The 19632-nt window shown below is 47.5% G+C and overlaps 2 protein-coding genes across 2 annotated transcripts; one reads left to right on the forward strand and one right to left on the reverse strand.

The window, feature by feature from the left end:
* Positions 1-3729: 3729 nt before the first annotated feature.
* Positions 3730-10549, forward strand: GPATCH4 (G-patch domain containing 4). The gene is made up of 8 exons (XM_075283223.1): positions 3730-3809; positions 4835-4947; positions 5266-5339; positions 6207-6299; positions 6533-6643; positions 7091-7206; positions 8196-8246; positions 9362-10549. The coding sequence occupies exons 2-8, from the start codon at positions 4869-4871 to the stop codon at positions 10185-10187; spliced, it is 1350 nt and encodes a 449-aa protein (XP_075139324.1). The 5' UTR covers positions 3730-3809; positions 4835-4868; the 3' UTR covers positions 10188-10549.
* A 1818-nt stretch (positions 10550-12367) lies between these two features.
* On the reverse strand, positions 12368-17135 carry NAXE (NAD(P)HX epimerase). Its single transcript, XM_075283192.1, has 6 exons — positions 16941-17135; positions 16378-16486; positions 16087-16197; positions 13302-13415; positions 12817-12964; positions 12368-12712 (listed from the first exon to the last, which is right to left on the reverse strand). The coding sequence occupies exons 1-6, from the start codon at positions 17099-17101 to the stop codon at positions 12510-12512; spliced, it is 846 nt and encodes a 281-aa protein (XP_075139293.1). The 5' UTR covers positions 17102-17135; the 3' UTR covers positions 12368-12509.
* Positions 17136-19632: the final 2497 nt, after the last annotated feature.

A 19632-nucleotide genomic window follows, 5' to 3' on the forward strand; every position in this document is an offset into this window, starting at 1 on the left:
AGGAACATAGTAAGGAAATGGAAGACCACAGGGACAGTTCTTGTTAAGCCCAGAAGTGGCAGGCCAAGAAAAATATCAGAAAGGCAGAGAAGAAGAATGGTGAGAACAGTCAAGGACAATCCACAGACCACCTCCAAAGAGCTGCAGCATCATCTTGCTGCAGATGGTGTCACTGTGCATCGGTCAACTATACAGCGCACTTTGCACAAGGAGAAGCTGTATGGGAGAGTGATGAGAAAGAAGCCGTTTCTGCACGTACGCCACAAATAGAGCCCCCTTAGGTATGTAAAAGCACATTTGGACAAGCCTGTGGACTGTTGAAACAAAGACTGAGTTGTTTGGTTATAAAAAAAGGCGTTATGCATGGCGTCCAAAAAAAACCAGCATTCCAAGAAAAACACATGCTACCCACTGTAAAATTTGGTGGAGGTTCCATCATGCTTTGGGGCTGTGTGGCCAATGCCGGCACCGGGAATCTTGTTAAAGTTGAGGGTCACATGGATTCCACTCAGTATCAGCAGATTCTTGAGAATAATGTTCAAGAATCAGTGACGAAGTTGAAGTTACGCCGGGGATGGATATTTCAGCAAGACAATGATCCAAAACACCGCTCCAAATCCTCAGGCATTCATGCAGAGGAACAATTACAATGTTCTGGAATGGCCATCCCAGTCCCCAGACCTGAATATCATTGAACATCTGTGGGATGATTTGAAGCGGGCTGTCCATGCTCGGCGACCATCTAACTTAACTGAACTTGAATTGTTTTGTAAAGAGGAATGGTCCAAAATACCTTCATCCAGGATCCAGGAGCGGATTAAAAGCTACAGGAAGCGACTAGAGGCTGTTATCTTTGCAAAAGGAGGATCTACTAAATATTAATGTCACTTTTCTGTTGAGGTGCCCATACTTTTGCACTGGTCAAATTTTGGTTTAATGCATATTGCACATTTTCTGTTAGTACAATAAACCTCATTTCAATCCTGAAATATTACTGTGTCCATCAGTTATTAGATATATCAAACTGAAATGGCTGCTGCAAACACCAAAATATTTAGAACTAAAAATGATTAAGATTAATAGGGGTGCCCAAACTTTTTCATAGGACTGTATAACCAGTGTATATATATGACCAGCGTATACATATGACCAGTGTATATATATAACCAATGTATATATATGACCAGCGTATACATATGACCAGTGTATATATATAACCAGTGTATACATATGACCAGCGTATACATATGACCAGTATCAAATCAAATCAAAAAATGCTTTATTAGCACGTCCGAATAGGTATTTGGCATTGCCAAAGCTAGTAAAGTGGGCGGGTGGGGGGTGGGGGAGTTGGGTTGGGTGGGTGGGGGGTATGGGGGGGTGGTTTGGGTTATAACAGTCCATGGAGTCTCATCTTCCTCTTCGTTGGTGACCGCTATATGGGGGGTGGGGTTGAAGGTGGGGGTGGGGTGGGACGGGTGTATTGGGATAAATATAACAGTCCGTGGAGTCTCATCTTCCTCTTGTTTGGTGACAGCTGGACACGTATTGGGCAGCGATCTCCACAGTGGCCTCTTCTTCTCCCAGTAGGATGTAGAGTTTCCTCTTCTCGTCTGCAGATATGAAGTCTGGGATGTGGGCAGAGAGTCTTTGGTAGTAGACGGCCCTCACAGCTGAGTATTTGGTGCAGTGTAGCAGGAAGTGGGTCTCGTCTTCTAGGGCCCCCTGGTCACAGTGCTGGCATAGTCTGTTCTCCCGTGGCTTGTACGTCTGCCTGTATCGCCCCGTCTCTATCTCTAGGTTGTGGGCGCTCAGTCTGTACCGGCTCAGGGTCTGTCTGTGTTTGGGGTGGCGTATTCTCTCCAGGTAGGTGGCCATGGTGTAGTCCCTTTGTAGGGATTGGTACACGGTGAGTTTCTTGGAGTTATTTATTTCGTTTCTCCATTCTTCAATGTACCGCTCTCTGTTTGCCTCTGTGGTCGCCTTTATTTTGGCCTTGGTTATCATCTGTTGGTGTTTTTGGTTTGGTGGTTGGCTGCTGTTTGGTTGGTGAGTGTCTGGTTTGCTCAGGTGGCTTAGCCATGCTTGGTGGTGGTAGGAGTCGGACTTGCTCACCTGGATGTGTGCCTGGAAAGCTAGCGCCCTCTTCTGTATGGTGAGCCATAGGGGGAGTCTGCCTAGCTCTGCCCTGCAGGCCATGTTGGAGGTGTTGCGATGGACATGGAGCAGGTATTTGCAGAACTCCAGGTGGAAGATCTCTGTTGGGCTGGAATCCCACTTTGACTGGTCTGGGTAGGTGGCTGGGCCCCAAACCTCACTGCCATAGAGAAGGATCGGGGAGATGACTGCGTCAAATATCTTCATCCAGACCCTCACCGGTGGTTTGAGGTGGTACAGTTGTCTTCTGATGGCGTAGAAGGTTCTGCAGGCTTTTGCTTTCAGGGTTTCTATTGCGGCTTTGAAGCTTCCTGATTGGCTGAGCTCCAGCCCCAGGTAGGTGTAGCTGTTGGTTTTCTCCAGTGTGGAGCCGTTCAGTGTGAATTGTGAGGTGGTGGAGGCTTTATTGTGGCCCTTCTTCTGGAATACCATGATTTTGGTCTTCTTCTGGTTGATGGGTAGGGCCCATGTGGTGCTGAATTTTTCCAGCACTGACAGGCTTTCTTGGAGGTCTTTCTCGGTGGGGGCCAGGAGTAGGAGGTCATCGGCGTATAGCAGGAACTTCACCTCTCGATTGTTCAGGGTGAGGCCTGGGGTTGGTGAGGTCTCCAGGGCTGTAGCCAGTTCATTGATATAGATGTTGAAGTGCGTTGGGCTCAGGCTACAGCCTTGTCTGACCCCTCGGGCCTGTTGGAAGTATGCTGTCCTTTTCCCATTCACCTTCACACTGCATATGACCAGTATATATATATGACCAGTATATACATATGACCAGTATATACATATGAGCAGTATATATATATGACCAGTGTATACCTATGACCAGTATATACATATGAGCAGTATATACATATGAGCAGTATATACATATGAGCAGTATATACATATGACCAGCCCCCCAGTAATGATGTGTTTCTCTGACATAATCGGCCGTTTCCGCCATGTGCAGATGTGATACCACAGAGAGGTCACAGAGTGCAATGGCCTCATTACTGGCGGAGTCTCCTCCTCATACAGGCCACAGGGGGGCGCTCAGTATCACTCTGCACTATGAGCGCTGCTCTGGAGCCATGGTCTGACCAGGAGACCATCTATACTAGTGTGGGAGAGCCGGGTTACAGGGCCGGTCTGGCTACACGGACACAGTAATGGAGAGTTATCCAGAGCGGCACAGAAGGGGGCGGGGAGCAGCTGTCCATGGCAATCAATGGAGTCATCACATCTGGAAATTAATGAAGCTGACTGGTTGTCATGGGCAACTGCTTGACATTTAAACGTGCCAATCCCCCGATACAGCGCCCCCCTCTGTACATGGCTGTGTATGACAGGCCGCGCCAAGCCTAAATGTTCAACCCCTCACATGCCGCAGTCAGGATTCAACTCATCCCATCTCATCCTACGTGACAATCTCCTATCATGGAAGCTGTGGCGCCCCCTAGGGTTATCAGGACTAGAAGACACCCCCAGGGCCTGAGCACTGCCCGCTGTCCTGACACCAGAGAGCAGCAGCTGTGCTGCAGGGCTGGAGCCTGACGTCACTTCCGGGAAGATGGCGGCGCCCATGGAGCGCACCACGCCGGTCTGATCTGCAGCCGACAACGGGAACTACTGGTAGCGTTACCATTACTGTACCTGGAGGAGTGAGGGGGCCGGTAAGTGTCCGTGCCGGGGCTCGTATACCGTGTATGTGACTAGTACTGCCTGCTGACGGCTTCCATATACACATCGTATTATTATCTCTTCTCCTGCCTGCTGACACCTTTCCTGTATATGACATATTTGTATCACGTCTCCTGCTTGCTGACGTCTTCCTTGTATATTATCACTGCTCCTGCCTGCTGACACCTTCCCTGTATATGTCATATTTATATCACTGCTCCTGCCTGCTGACACCTTCCCTGTATATGTCTTATTTATATCACTGCTCCTGCCTGCTGACGGCTTCCATATACACATCGTATTATTATCACTGCTCCTGCCTGCTGACACCTTCCCTGTATATGTCATATTTATATCACTGCTTCTGCCTGCTGACACCTTCCCTGTATATGTCATATTTATATCACTGCTCCTGCCTGCTGACACCTTTCCTGTATATGACATATTTGTATCACTTCTCCTGCTTGCTGACGTCTTCCTTGTATATTATCACTTCTCCTGCCTGCTGACACCTTCCCTGTATATGTCTTATTTATATCACTGCTCCTGCTTGCTGACGTCTTCCTTGTATATTATTACTGCTCCTGCCTGCTGACACCTTCCCTGTATATGTCATATTTGTATCACTTCTCCTGCTTGCTGACGTCTTCCTTGTATATTATCACTGCTCTTTCCTGCGGACAACTTCCCTGTATATGTCATATTGTTATTGTTATCACTTCTCCTGCCTGCTGACTTCCTCTCTGAATATAATATTATCATGATACTATTACAGCTCCTGCCTGCTGACCTCTTCCTTATATATGAATATTGCTCCTGCCTGCTGACATCCTCCCTCTATACACCACATTGTTATTCCTGCTGCCTAGTACTAGTCTAGTTGTAGTCTGGCAGTAGCCGCAGTGCTATAGGGAGAGGATTGGTAGATGTATTGGTGCCCTATAGGACAGATTTGACCTTCTCTTGACTCTGCTCTTTCCCTTGTCTACATGATATATGACTTGTACTTATATTACAGAGACGTAGCAGAGCCGCTCACCCCTGTATACAAGATGGACGCCCCATCTAACATCAAGAGCGCCGGCATGAAGTTTGCGGAGCAGCAGATGCAGCGGCATGGCTGGACAGAAGGTAAAATCCAACCTGCATAGCAGAGCTGAGTTTGTTGCTGCATTCATATTCATTCATTCATATCATTGCACACGCAGGGATAGTCAGCTCAGCGTCATACATCTGTATTCTCAGACAGTGACATCTCTTTAGTCCGATATTCCAGCAGTCTGAGCCTGAACTGCAATGTAGAGGGGTATCCCGGATGTGGCCAGTAGAGGGCAGTGATTGGATATATGTCAGGGCATGCTGGGAGTTGTAGTTATATCAGCTGGGGAGCCATGGGCCGGCGACCACTGGTGTACGTGTATCTTACCTGCGTGTTCTGCTTCCTTTTAGGAAAAGGTCTCGGCAAAAATGAGGATGGGATGTCTGAAGCCATTAAAGTGAAAGTGAAGTGCGACTCGGCCGGGGTAAGGGGCAGGGCCAGGGGATCCTAACACCCAGCTTGTGGGGCCCCGTAAGATTTGTACTTGAAGGCTTGGAGTCCTTGTAAGAACTGCACCCTGATGGAGGGGAATCCCCATGAGGTTTGTACTTTAAACCTTGGGAATTCCTATAAGACTCATTCCATGATATTTGCAGGTCCCCATAAGATTTGTCCTCTGATGCCTGGGGGTCCCCATAAGATTTGTCCTCTGATGCCTGGGGGTCCCCATAAGATTTGTCCTCCGATGCCTGGGGGTCCCCATAAGATTTGTCCTCCGATGCCTGGGGGTCCCCATAAGATTTGTCCTCCGATGCCTGGGGGTCCCCATAAGATTTGTCCTCCGATGCCTGGGGGTCCCCATAAGATTTGTCCTCCGATGCCTGGGGGTCCCCATAAGATTTGTCCTCCGATGCCTGGGGGTCCCCATAAGATTTGTCCTCTGATGCCTGGGGGTCCCCATAAGATTTGTCCTCTGATGCCTGGGGGTCCCCATAAGATTTGTCCTCCGATGCCTGGGGGTCCCCATAAGATTTGTCCTCCGATGCCTGGGGGTCCCCATAAGATTTGTCCTCCGATGCCTGGGGGTCCCCATAAGATTTGTCCTCCGATGCCTGGGGGTCCCCATAAGATTTGTCCTCTGATGCCTGGGGGTCCCCATAAGATTTGTCCTCTGATGCCTGGGGGTCCCCATAAGATTTGTCCTCTGATGCCTGGGGGTCCCCATAAGATTTGTCCTCTGATGCCTGGGGGTTCCCATAAGATTTGTCCTCTGATGCCTGGGGGTCCCCATAACATTTGTACTTTATGACATTATATGAACCCTTTTCCAATGCTGGTTCTCGCCCTGTAGGTGGGACACAACCCCGCAGAGCAGTTCACCTTCCACTGGTGGGATCACGTGTTCAATAAAACCGCTTCAAGCATCTCAGTGGAGTCGAATCAGGTGAGTGGAGGGTCTTCTAAGGGGCAAACGTTGTGACATTTAGAGGGGAACAGCTCTCCATTGTGACCTTTACAGTCTGCGAAGACATCCTGGATCTGTGTGGTCAAGGTGCCACCACCTAAACCCCCTTGAACCAATGGGCAGCAGCACGTTCGTTCCTAGCGGTCATGGTAGGAGATACCAGGAGGCGCCATGTTGTCAGGCTCTCAGTAACTTTATTGTTCTGTCTTCAGGACGGTGTTACGGTGAAGAAGCTCTCAGAAGATGATGGGCCGGCTGTGTCCAGTAAGAAGCCTCGGAAGGCCATGCTGCACAGTAACATGCTGTACGGGCGCTTCATTAAGGTGATTGTTATATATGGGATTAATAATAACCCCAATACACAATGACCAGGGCCAATTATCTGCCCCAAGGGGCTCGGGGGACACTTTAAGATGGTGCTTGTTTCTAATAAAGTTTAAAGTGTCTCCATCTTTGGATCCAAGCCTGTAGTAAATTTGCTGCCCTTCTCCCTTATTAGGGTTGTTAGGACCCCCCTCCTGAGCCTAGTCAATAGAACAGAGGTGGGACGGACTTAAACAAGTCCCTCCTCCTTTTCTTACACTAGCCTGAAATGCGGAGCAAACGTTGATGGCCTCCTGCTTACAATCAGCAGGGTTCAGAATAAAGCTTTGAATGTGAATGGAGTATAAAACATAACCGTCATCCATAGTGCACGTAGACGTGCAAAGCTGGAGTTACCCTTTAAGCGGTTAAGCCTGATGCTGGTGTTTGTCACATGGTATTTGCAGTCGGCCACCTTGACATCTGGCGGGGAGAAGCCGGTGGAAGAGCCGTCGTCATCTTCAGACTCCAGCGACAGCAGCGAAGACGAGGACTCCAAGCTTGATCTATCATCTGCGACTAAGTACGTTGGTATCGCCGCAACCCAAATTGGGTATTTTGTGGGTGCAGTAAAAAATCTTCTATATAAACTCAATGACAGGACACACGCTCTGATTTTCTTTCATTTAAAGGGATTTTCCCATTGAAACCTCTTTTTTTGTGGATAAGACGTCGGAGTAGTCTTTAGAAAGGCTATTCGTCACTTACCTTTAGACGTGATCTCCGCCGCGCCGTTCCTTAGGAATACTGGTTTTTACCGGTATGTAAAGTAGTTCTCTCACAGCGATGGGGGTGGGCCCCAGCGCTGAAAATGCAATGGGGGCGTCCCCACTGCTGCTCGCGAACACGATCCCGAGACGCCTCTATCTTCGGCTGGATCCTCCCCTTCTCTGTCGTCTTCCTCCTGCGTCACCTCCGACGGCTGCGCAGTTGGCTTTGCCAGTCAGACACCAACAGAGCCGGGGGCAAATGCTGTCCGGCGGCCATTTTTGGGAGGCCGCTCCTGCATTGAACTACAAGAGCAAGAGCGGCCTCCCAAAAATGGCCGCCGGTCGGCATGCGCAGTCGGCTCTACTAGTGTGTCACTGGCAGAGCCAACTGCGCAGGCGTCGGAGGTGATACAGGAGGAAGATGACAGAGAAGGGGAGGATCCAGCTGAAGATAGAGGCGGCGCAGGATCGTGTTCTCGAGCAGTAGTGGGGACGCCCCCATTGCATTTTCAGCGCTGGGGCCCGCCCCCATTGCTGCCAGAGAACTAATTTTCATACCGATAAAAACCGGTATTTCTAAGGAATGGCGCAGCGGAGATCACGTCTAAAGGTAAGAGACGAATAGCCTTTGTAAAGGCTACTCCGACGTCTTATCCACAAAAAAAGAGGTTTCAATGGTAGAATCCCTTTAACCCTTAGAAGACTTTGGGTGTAGAATTTGGGACCTTCTTCAGATGCTCGACTGACACAGCTGCTTCGCTCTTCTTTTGTACTAACTTGTAAATTGTTTGTGCTTGACCAGGTTGTCGGACAAGGACCTCATGAAGATCTGCGGAGGCCGCACCGCTCACAAGTAGGTCCATGGGATGTTGAGTGGAGATGTTTCGGTGATATATTTGAAGCTGTCGGTAAAGAATCGGTCCATAGGTCAGCCACCATCTAAGGAGGGGTGAACAAGTTTCCTTACAAATGGTGGAACCTTTACTTACTTTGACTTGAGTCAGTAGAGTAAGGGCAAGTTCACTCATGATAGATATTTTTGAGGGATCAGCTATTTTAAGTGTATGTGGGTGGGGTAGGTTGAATATTGAAATCTTAATTTGTGGTAATACGCCATCATCGGTTGTCTGGCAGCGGTTTACTTGCGCCCCTTACCCATTGAGAATAGCATGGTTGGTATTAGTAGTAGAACAGCTGTGCACCAAAATAATGGACGTCGCAGGCGCTGAACCAGCAAGGTACTGTTGTGAGATGCGCATTCTGAGGTAAAACGTTAGTAAAATATATGGTAGGTGTAGACTGTGCTTTATAGGGATTCTACCATGAAAACTGCCGTGCCGTTCCTCAGAAATACCGTTTTTTACCCGTATGCAAATGAGTTCTCCTACAGCGATGAGGGCGTCCCCACCGCTGCCAGAGAAGTGTCTCCAAGCACCGCCTCCTTCTTCGTCCACCGCGTCATCTTCAATGTCTTCTTCCGGCGCAGGCTTGTAATTTCTAGCAGAGCAGGCGCACAGGCCACGGGAAAATGGCCGCTAACAATACTGTGCAAGCGGCCATTTTCCCGTGGCCTGTGCGCCTGCGCAGTCTGCTCTGCCCAAGGTCCGAGGCCTAGAAGTTACAAGCCTACGACGGAAGGAGACATTGAAGATGACACGGCGGACGAAGAAGGAGGTGGCGCTTGGAGACACTTTTCTGGTAGCGGTGGGGATGCCTTCATCGCTGTTTGAGCGCTGGGGCCCGCCCCCATCCCTGCGGGAGAACTCATTTGCATATCGGTAAAAAACGGCATTTCTACGGAACGGCACAGCGAAGACCACGTCTACAGGTAAGAGACGAATAGCCTTTCTAAAGGCTATTCCGACGTCTTATCCACAAAAAAAAAAATGTTTTAATGGTAGAATCCCTTTAAGGATACCAAGTCATTTGTTTTTACATCCCTCAATGTAAAATCTGTTGTTTCCTCAGAGGGGCGAGGCACGGGCTGACCATGAGCGCCAAACTCTCGAGAATTGAAGAGCAGGAAAGAGCGTTTATGGAAAAGTATGGCAAGAAGGAAACCAACCCACAAACGACCAAGCCATCTTCTGAGGTGCCGTCAGTGGAGGAGATGAAAGGTAACGATGGGAAGGTGCATAAAAAGAAAAAGCAGAGGCAAAGTAACGAAGAAGACGATCCCTCTGATGGCGAAATACCGAAGAAGAAGAAAAAGAAGCACAAGAAGAGAGACTGTGAAGAAACGGTGGAAGACGTGCCCAGTGGTCGTGACCAAGACCCTGCTCCTTCTGTGGAGGTGGATACAAAGACCTCAAAGAAGAAGAAGAAGAGTAAAGTTCTGGAAAACATAGAGATGGCCGAAGAAGATCACAAAAACGATTCTTCTGTAGAAGGTGAAACCACCAGACCTGCAAAGAAGAAAAAGAAGAGGAAAACTGTAGAGAATGAAGAGTCCATGATAGTCAACGGCCATACAGAAGCAAAGGAGGAGCAAGAGGATGGAAATACAGAAGAGGAGGCAGGGAAGAAGAAGAAGAAAAAGAAGAGGAGGACAGAAGATCACGAGGAGATGGTCATCACCGAAGAGACCATAGCAGGTCCTGAGGAGGAGCAGACGGGGAAACCCAAAAATAAGAGGAAGTGGTGTGAGGAAAATGGTATCAGTACAGAAGACACAGAAAATGGAAGAAGGAGAAAGAATAAACAGGGAGATAAGGAAGAGGAGCCCAATGAGGAAGACGACACAAATGCCACCAAGAAGAAGAAGAAATCGAAACACAAGGACAGAAAAGACTGAGCAGAGTGGAGGGAGCCCGAGAGGAGATTTATGAAACGGTCTTTTTGCCCATAGCAACCAATCACAGCACAGCTTTTCCCAGAGGAGAAAATGAAAGCAGCGCTGTGATTGGTTGTTATGGGCGACAGGCGGTTTTTCATGAATCTCGATGGTTTGTCACGTTTTTGTGGCAGAATCGGAAATGAATTGTTTTATTTTGGTCCAGACATGGACGGCGCTTGGTCGTCTACAGGACCTGCGTTTCTTTCCCAGGGCATTATGGGAAATCTCTCCAATGATGGAGACTGAGGCCACGTGTTCGCTCCTGAAATGGTTTTCATATTCGCTAGAAATAATTCTAGGAGGAAGACAAGGAACTCAGCAATGGATTTAGTGGCCGAACTCCTGGAGATGCTTTTTACTTTGAAATGATATGTAAGATATGTAAGATATAATAATCCTGTCATACTGTAATAAAAGGACAATCTGCCGCGTGACCGCCACAATGGAAGCTGAGCATCTCACTGGCGCATTGCTCTGGGTCACGTGATCGCCTCTGTATGGCTGGTACGTCACTCCAGGTCACGTGATCGCCTCTGTATGACTGGTACGGCACTCCGGGTCACGTGATCGCCTCTGTATGACTGGTACGGCACTCCGGGTCACATGTTCACCTCTGTATGACTGGTACGTCACTCCAGGTCACGTGATCGCCTCTGTATGACTGGTACGGCACTCCGGGTCACGTGATTGCCTCTGTATGGCTGGTACGGCACTCCGGGTCACGTGATTGCCTCTGTATGGCTGGTACGGCACTCCGGGTCACATGATCGCCTCTGTATAGCTAGTACGGCAACGTGGATCTTGTGAAAACCTCTGTATGACTGGTACGGCACTCCAGGTCACGTGATCGCCTCTGTATGACTGGTACGGCACTCCGGGTCACGTGATTGCCTCTGTATGGCTGGTACGGCACTCCGAGTCACATGATCGCCTCTGTATAGCTAGTACGGCAACGTGGATCTTGTGAAAACCTCTGTATGGCTGGTACGGCACTCTGGGTCGCGTGATTGCCCTTGTATGGTTGGTACGGCACTCCGAGTCACGTGATCACCTCTCTATAGCTGGTACGGCACTCCAGGTCATGTGATCACCTCTATATAGCTGGTATGTTGCGTTGTATCATGTGCTCATCTCTGTAGTGCCACAGCTCTGTGAGATCAGCATATACAGCCACGCTATCACAACCAGACATACATAGGGGTAGGCATTGTACCTCACGGCTGTGTGCAGCATAAGATACAAGCAGGTCTCCTTACGGCTGTATTCACATTGGCCAGACTTGTTTTTCTGTAACATCTTCCTCTTACAATGGTGATAGTGCTAGATACAGCTATCTCCAGGACTCCAAAAACCGATCCCAATGGAAACCTTTACTTGTTACCGCTCCACTCTGCTACAATCCCCTTTTTCACCAGAAGATTTGTAAAATATAGCATTGTATTGTCAAGCTTAAAACAGCGCCACTCTTGCTCACAGGCTATATGTGGTATTAGCTATCCGATATTGTATGTAATGTGTTTGATGGGCATTATATTGGGACGCAGAATAGATATTACACTTATCTATTCCCATATTTGTTTGGGACTACATGGAAGGGCGTAGTCAGGTGGATAGGGGAGGGGGATCTATAGGACATAGTGTGAAAGAAACCTTATTACATGAGGCTGGGCTGTAATATCAGGCACAGCCAAGTGTGGAGCAGAATTAGGTCCCAGAAGAAGATGGGAAGATGACTATACGATCGCTAAAGGCCCCACTGATCGCAAGAATGGGCGTTGCGAATCCTCCCATTTGATTGGAAAGGTAGTCACGTATGCTGCCACACCATTCATCTTTATAGGACTGCCAAGAGTAGCTGAGGTGAATGGCAGCACATAGGCGAGACAACCGTCCCTTTCATAGGGGGATTAGGGACTCCGCATTCTCATGACAAGTGGTCGGCCCCCCACAAATTGGACAATTATTCCCTAACCTATGGATAAGCGTTGTTTGCAGGAAAACGTCACTGCAGAGATAAGCGTCACGTGTGTCGTTTGCCGCTTATCTCCAGAAGGAAAGAGACTGGAGCGGAGTTTAGTCTGGTCTTACAGTGCACGGTTCTGACTCTTCACATTGAAGACAAGCCTCTGCAGTCACATCTAAGCGTTTATTGATGCTCTACAAAGTGCTAAGGTTCAGTTCTGATAGAAGTCAAGAGGCGAAGCAGCAGCTGTGCCGGTGATCTGTCCTCCGTTGCTTCTGTCCTCCGGTAAGGTAAGTTCTGCGGGGTTTGCAGTGTCTTCAGAGCAGTCTGTGGACACATTGGGTATCGGGGTAATCCGGGAGATACAGGCTGTACTTCTTCTGTAAGGCCATGGGGACAAAGCGTCCGCCCAGGTAGTGGTAGCGTCCGGAGAAGTGAACGGCGGACTTTTTGGGGGCGGTCAGGGAGATGAGCATGTCCGGCTGCAGGCCGTCTGGGTTTCCTTTCTCTACATCCCACCCTAAATAAGACAGGTAGAGGATGTTAGTTTCTAAGAAGAAATTGTGCCAATACATAGCTAGGCTAGTTTTCCATTCAGGAGGTCGGGAAAGCTGGGTGCCTTACCGGACGGGATATCCACGCTTGCAATGGGGATGGTGATACGCCTCAGTGTATTCAGGATGCTGCCAAAGGGTTCCCGCACCGCGCCCTTGAAGCTGAAGCCAAAAATGGCGTCAATGACCAAGTTGTAAGCGCCATCGATGACCTCTGCCTAGAGGGAAAGTAGTATCAGCATGGGAAGGAACCGAGACAAACTGGACTTAAAGGGGCAGTACAATAACACATGGATACGGCTACCATTATAGATAGAGCTTTAAGGGGGGGGGGGGGAGGTTGTAAAATAATCCTACTACGGGAACATGATGCTTTGCCACATTCAGAGATAGGGGCATTGGAGTCAATCACTATGCATCTCCTGCTTCTCCTTAATTGTGCACAGGGGGCGACAAAGAGCACATGTAAATGCTCCCCCAGTAGGTGGTCTATTACATAGCAGTGTGTACATAATAGAGGCGATGACTTTACATTGAATATATAGATGGAGTTACCTCTTGGGGAAATTCGGACAGAAAGGGGATGTCCATCTTTTGGCACTGTGTGGTTAGATTCTCAAACAGGGTCTTGTTTGGACGCTTGGGGTAATAAATGGCCGGCTCGTATCCCTGAGGAGAGAGGAGAGAGTCTGAAAGGAGGCAAATCTGCAAGAGGAAGCAACATGGACGACACGGATACTCGCTTCATCCCCCTGCTGCCGGTCTGCAATACTGCAAGTGTCACATAATCTACATGTCTAGACCCATCCTGTATTATACTCCAGAGCTGCGCTCACTATTCTGCTGGTGCAGTCACTGTGTACATACATTACATTACTTATCCTGTATTATACTCCAGAGCTGCGCTCACTATTCAGCTGGTACAGTCACTGTGTACATACATTACATTACTTATCCTGTATTATACTCCAGAGCTGCGCTCACTATTCAGCTGGTACAGTCACTGTGTACATACATTACATTACTTATCCTGTATTATACTCCAGAGCTGCGCTCACTATTCTGCTGGTGCAGTCACTGTGTACATACATTACATTACTTATCCTGTATTATACTCCAGAGCTGCGCTCACTATTCTGCTGGTGCAGTCACTGTGTACATACATTACATTACTTATCCTGTATTATACCCCAGAGCTGCACTCACTATTCTGCTGGTGCAGTCACTGTGTACATACATTACTTATCCTGTATTATACTCCAGAGCTGCGCTCACTATTCTGCTGGTGCAGTCACTGTGTACATACATTACATTACTTATCCTGTATTATACCCCAGAGCTGCACTCACTATTCTGCTGGTGCAGTCACTGTGTACATACATTACTTATCCTGTATTATACTCCAGAGCTGCGCTCACTATTCTGCTGGTGCAGTCACTGTGTACATACATTACATTACTTATCCTGTATTATACTCCAGAGCTGCGCTCACTATTCTGCTGGTGCAGTCACTGTGTACATACATTACATTACTTATCCTGTATTATACTACAGAGCTGCGCTCACTATTCTGCTGGTACAGTCACTGTGTACATACATTACATTACTTATCCTGTATTATACTACAGAGCTGCGCTCACTATTCTGCTGGTGCAGTCACTGTGTACATACATTACATTACTTATCCTGTATTATACTCCAGAGCTGCGCTCACTATTCTGCTGGTGCAGTCACTGTGTACATACATTACTTATCCTGTATTATACTCCAGAGCTGCGCTCACTATTCTGCTGGTACAGTCACTGTGTACATACATTACATTACTTATCCTGTATTATACTCCAGAGCTGCGCTCACTATTCTGCTGGTGCAGTCACTGTGTACATACATTACATTACTTATACTGTATTATACCCCAGAGCTGCGCTCACTATTCTGCTGGTACAGTCACTGTGTACATACATTACATTACTTATCCTGTATTATACCCCAGAGCTGCGCTCACTATTCTGCTGGTACAGTCACTGTGTACATACATTACATTACTTATCCTGTATTATACTCCAGAGCTGTGCTCACTATTCTGCTGGTGCAGTCACTGTGTACATACATTACATTACTTATCCTGTATTATACTCCAGAGCTGTGCTCACTATTCTGCTGGTGCAGTCACTGTGTACATACATTACATTACTTATCCTGTATTATACTCCAGAGCTGCGCTCACTATTCTGCTGGTACAGTCACTGTGTACATACATTACTTATACTGTATTATACCCCAGAGCTGCACTCACTATTCTGCTGGTACAGTCACTGTGTACATACATTACATTACTTATCCTGTATTATACTCCAGAGCTGCGCTCACTATTCTGCTGGTACAGTCACTGTGTACATACATTACTTATCCTGTATTATACTCCAGAGCTGTGCTCACTATTCTGCTGGTGCAGTCACTGTGTACATACATTACATTACTTATCCTGTATTATACTCCAGAGCTGCGCTCACTATTCTGCTGGTGCAGTCACTGTGTACATACATTACCTTACTTATCCTGTATTATACCCCAGAGCTGCGCTCACTATTCTGCTGGTACAGTCACTGTGTACATACATTACATTACTTATCCTGTATTATACTCCAGAGCTGCACTCACTATTCTGCTGGTGCAGTCACTGTGTACATACATTACATTACTTATACTGTATTATACTCCAGAGCTGCGCTCACTATTCTGCTGGTGCAGTCACTGTGTACATACATTACATTACTTATCCTGTATTATACTCCAGAGCTGCGCTCACTATTCTGCTGACTTCAGAGCTGTAATCTATGAGAATTCCCTACTTATTAAATCTCGTCATTTGGTGCCATCTTCACACCGGGCTTTGTTCTCCGCTGCATTATAAGAACTCATCCAAGCTTGCTGATTGTTTCCAATGGACACCAGTAAAATAGTGCATGCAGCTCTGGAATATCATACAGGATGTTTTTCATGAAGATATTTTTTTATGTAGATCACCTTCATACACTTCTTAGCCATGATGAGACCCCCTGTCCATATGGTGTAGTCCCCCCATGGTGGCCGGGACTGTAGAAGCCGTCTGTAGGTTGGTAGCAGTGACCACACCTTGCCCTCCATGGACTTCTTCCTCTAACATGTCACCCCTGGTATATACACCCCATGCCCTCACCCCCCGCTCCCTGTAATTTTCCTGGGGGCGGCTGCTCCCGTCATGTGATGGGTCCTTGAAAAGCAGCAGATGTGCTGGGAACAGTCAGATGAAAGCAGCAGTGGCCATAACGGGACAACCCCTTTAAGGGTGACAACTTACAAAAAGCTTCAGGTGCCTGGCGCACACCAGTCCATCGCCGCCGTTGTTCCCGGGGCCACAGATGACCAGCACGGTGGGCAGGCTGGATGTGAAGGAGCTGACGGGATAAGCCTGCAATACAATGAGATGTGTATAGAGGGCGGCAGAGAGCAGAAACTACATATCCCATGAGCACCTGGGCCAGATCTCCACCCCCTCCCCCACACAGGGTGGTGACAGATGGGCAGTGTCGTCGGTCCCCATTACTGTATAATGCCCCTTACCCTGGCGCTAATAGTACGCAGGGCCTACCTTGGCGATGGCGGTGGCACAGCTCAGTCCTGCCAGCTCCATCAACTGATCCACACTGAACTTGTAGTCATTGAACAGCTCCTCGTCCACCGCTTGCGCCTCCTCCTGGCTGATAAATGGCAAAACAGGCTATACAATTAGTTATGACAACCAATATTCTGTACTACCTGCCGTCACCACCAGGGGGAGCTCACTGTATACCATTTAATTAATCCTATGGCATTCTGTACGCACTTGGCACCCCCTAGTGGCAGCTACAGGCAAAAGAAAAGTAAGTCTCCGTAACCCATTGATTTAAAGGTGTAACGCGCGTACGCCGCCACGGGATCCGTTTTGAAGCCCTCAATAAGTCGTTAAATGTTTTCTTAATTACACAAATGAGCCTAATTTACATATTTAAATTAAACTAAGGCGCCTCCACTTTATCATCTATTCCAGGAAGGAAGCTGGAGGCGTTCCCAACGACAGCCAATCAGATCACGTCTCTGCTATTGGTTGCTGAAGAACTGTGAGCCGCCACTGGGGGGCAGCAGAGAGTATATACAGTCACCCTCCCCCCTCACCTGAGGTATCTCAGCGCCCCCGCCATGGTGGCCCCGGCTCGGTACTGCCTGCACGGAGCTTTCCCGCCTCCCGCCGCCCGCAGACAGGTTTCCGCCCTCACTCCCAGGCGAGCGCCCCCAACCAGGAGGCCGAGGCCGAATAGTGCTCGGATTCCGTACATCCGACACAGGCCACGCCCCTTCAAGCTCCGTCACCGCTTCTTCCGGGTTTTATGTAGTGCGCAGGCGCCGTGAACTTTAGCGATGCTTTTTTCGCGCATGCGCGATAGGTAACATTGCTATTAGAGGGCATGGTGGTCACCTATAGGAATTCTAATGGTTATTATTTATAGGCCTTCCTTGGTACTAGATATTGTGATAGTTATTATTTATAGGTTTTTTATTATATATTATAATAGATATTATTATCAGCTGTACTATTATATAAAATCATGTTAGAAATATATCTACCTTTAAGTAATGTTTACTCTCATATCTACTAATGTTATTGGAATATTTCTGGATAGTTTTGTTTTATCTCTTATATTATCATGTAAATAGATTTAACTACCAGGTGGGAGGTATAGCCGCTACTATGGGGCCCCACAAGTAAGGGGCCCCGCATGTCCACACAGTGGTAAGAAGCCAGGACAATCTGCAGTACGGATGGTGGAGGGTTAAACCAAACTGTGCTATAGTCCCTGAATTTCACAGACAATATTGTCACATTTGGGGTGTCCTAGCGGGCAGGGGTTGTGTAAATCCTGCCCAAAAGTGGCCGTTCAAAAGGTAGCAGGACTGAGCTACCCCCAAATCTTTATACTTACCTAGAGGCGAGTCCCATCAGATACAGCTCTGGTGCTCCGGGTACCTGGGTGCCTAGGCTTCAGTACCCATCATGTACCCAATGGCTGGGGTATAGTACCACGCAGCAGTGAAGCCATGGTGTACTACTCTGCAGCAGGAACCGGATAAGTATAGACTTTTATTTGTTGTTGTGGCCATGGACAGCTTTAGGATAAGGCTATATGGGACCCTGAGACCTGGCTCTTATCTGCGTTCGGTATTTGGGACCCCCTGAATGGAATACCAAACACACTAAAAAGTGGTTAGCTAAGAAAACACAGGAACCCCATAGACTGTAATGGAATCTCTGTGTGTTCCACAGTGTCCACATGAATCATGCAGAGAGCGAAAAGTGGTTCCTGTGGTTTCTTTTATGTAGATTGTGAGCCCCGTATAGGGATCACAATGTACATTTTTTTTCCCTATCAGTATGTCTTTGTAGAATGGGAGGAAATCCACAGGGAGAACATACAAACTCCTTGCAGATGTTGTTCCTGGCAGGATTTGAACCCAGGACTCCAGCGCTGCAAGGCTGCAGTGCTAACCACTGAGCCACCGTGTTGCCCCTGTGGTTTCTTAGCTTTTTAATGCGTTTGTTAGGGGGCGTTCACACTACCGTCGGTGTCCGATGCTAATGTCCGTTCAAAATCTTGTGCGGACATTAGCAGCGAACACTATCTGTGTCCGTGACATTTTGCATTCATTTAAATGGACATCGGGTGCGTTCTTTTACTGTCCGTTCCCAAAGATGTCCGACTTTTCAAGCGGACAGAAAAAATGTGTGTATTTGGTCCTAGCACTGAATCCATACCCGCCATTATTATATTATTATCTGGTTATCGCTATATGAAGACACAAAAAATATAAATATTGCAAAATATATCATTTTAATATATATTCAAAAAGTTAAAGTTTTTCTGCAAATCACAACATTGAGGTACGACACATAAAAACATCCAATGTCTAGTATTGTGTTGTGTATTCACAGCCCTATGTTAGAGGATCGCGCCATGATATAAACCGTACACAGTAATACAAAGGTATAGTAAAATAATTTTATTTTGACCTTATCAGGTAAAGTATTTCTAGAAATATCATTGAATATGCATTTAATAAAGTTAGTAAAAAAAACACAGGCGCTGCGCTGTGATGTCACGTTGTCCGTGGCGCGCAGTGGTACGGTATTATTTTATACAATTTTTATTTGACCATTGTTTTAGAAAATGTAGAGTTATGAGAGTGGAGAGCTCTGGAGGACCCAACACGACCATGTCCTGGGCAGACAACCCATTGTTTATATTATGATTTGTGTAATGCTTAAAATCTCCAGTGGTGGCGCTGTAGGGAAACTGAACACTTACTGGCCGCGTTCCCCAATAGATTACAGTTGATTATTGGGGGTCACAAAGAAAATCTGCCCCTGTTGCTTGAATTTATCATAGTGATGTCCTCGCATAGATCGCCATAAATCTGCGCCAAATGTGCGTCTGGCACAGATTCGTCATAAATCAATGGCGGAAAAAGTCAAGTGACACTGGGGATGTCACTTTAAAAAAAAAGTATATCCAAAGGACCCCATTATAGTCAAAGGGGGTCCCTCGGGCTCTTTTTGTGTCTGCTGTTTTTGCTGTTCCTCTGACGGATCAGAAGAACGGACTGCTCGGTGCAGATGTGGTCGTAGCCGGAATAGGGTTTGTGCTTATGGCAAAAATTTTGTGACATTTTACGCGCTCGCTGCACCTCTAAAATGAAGAGGTGAACTAGATTTATACATTGTGGCCGCGAGTATGCGTAGTCGGCGAGGCACGAGGATCTACAAGTTTGACCACCTGGTCTGGAAGAAGACGAGTGACGAGGACGTTCCTGA

This window comes from Leptodactylus fuscus, chromosome 7 (assembly GCF_031893055.1).
Source record: "Leptodactylus fuscus isolate aLepFus1 chromosome 7, aLepFus1.hap2, whole genome shotgun sequence".
NCBI classification, from domain to species: Eukaryota; Metazoa; Chordata; class Amphibia; order Anura; family Leptodactylidae; genus Leptodactylus; species Leptodactylus fuscus.

Excerpts from the sequence above, each read along its gene's own strand:
- GPATCH4 (XM_075283223.1), top strand. The coding sequence starts at position 4,869 with ATGGACGCCCCATCTAACATCAAGAGCGCCGGCATGAAGTTTGCGGAG. Across the intron at positions 5,340-6,206 it reads TGAAGTGCGACTCGGCCGGG|GTGGGACACAACCCCGCAGA; the intron begins GTAAGGGGCAGG and ends CTCGCCCTGTAG. Across the intron at positions 7,207-8,195 it reads GATCTATCATCTGCGACTAA|GTTGTCGGACAAGGACCTCA; the intron begins GTACGTTGGTAT and ends GTGCTTGACCAG.
- NAXE (XM_075283192.1), bottom strand. The coding sequence starts at position 17,101 with ATGTACGGAATCCGAGCACTATTCGGCCTCGGCCTCCTGGTTGGGGGC. Across the intron at positions 16,198-16,377 it reads GTGCCACCGCCATCGCCAAG|GCTTATCCCGTCAGCTCCTT; the intron begins GTAGGCCCTGCG and ends ATTGTATTGCAG. Across the intron at positions 12,965-13,301 it reads TGTCCGAATTTCCCCAAGAG|GCAGAGGTCATCGATGGCGC; the intron begins GTAACTCCATCT and ends CTTTCCCTCTAG.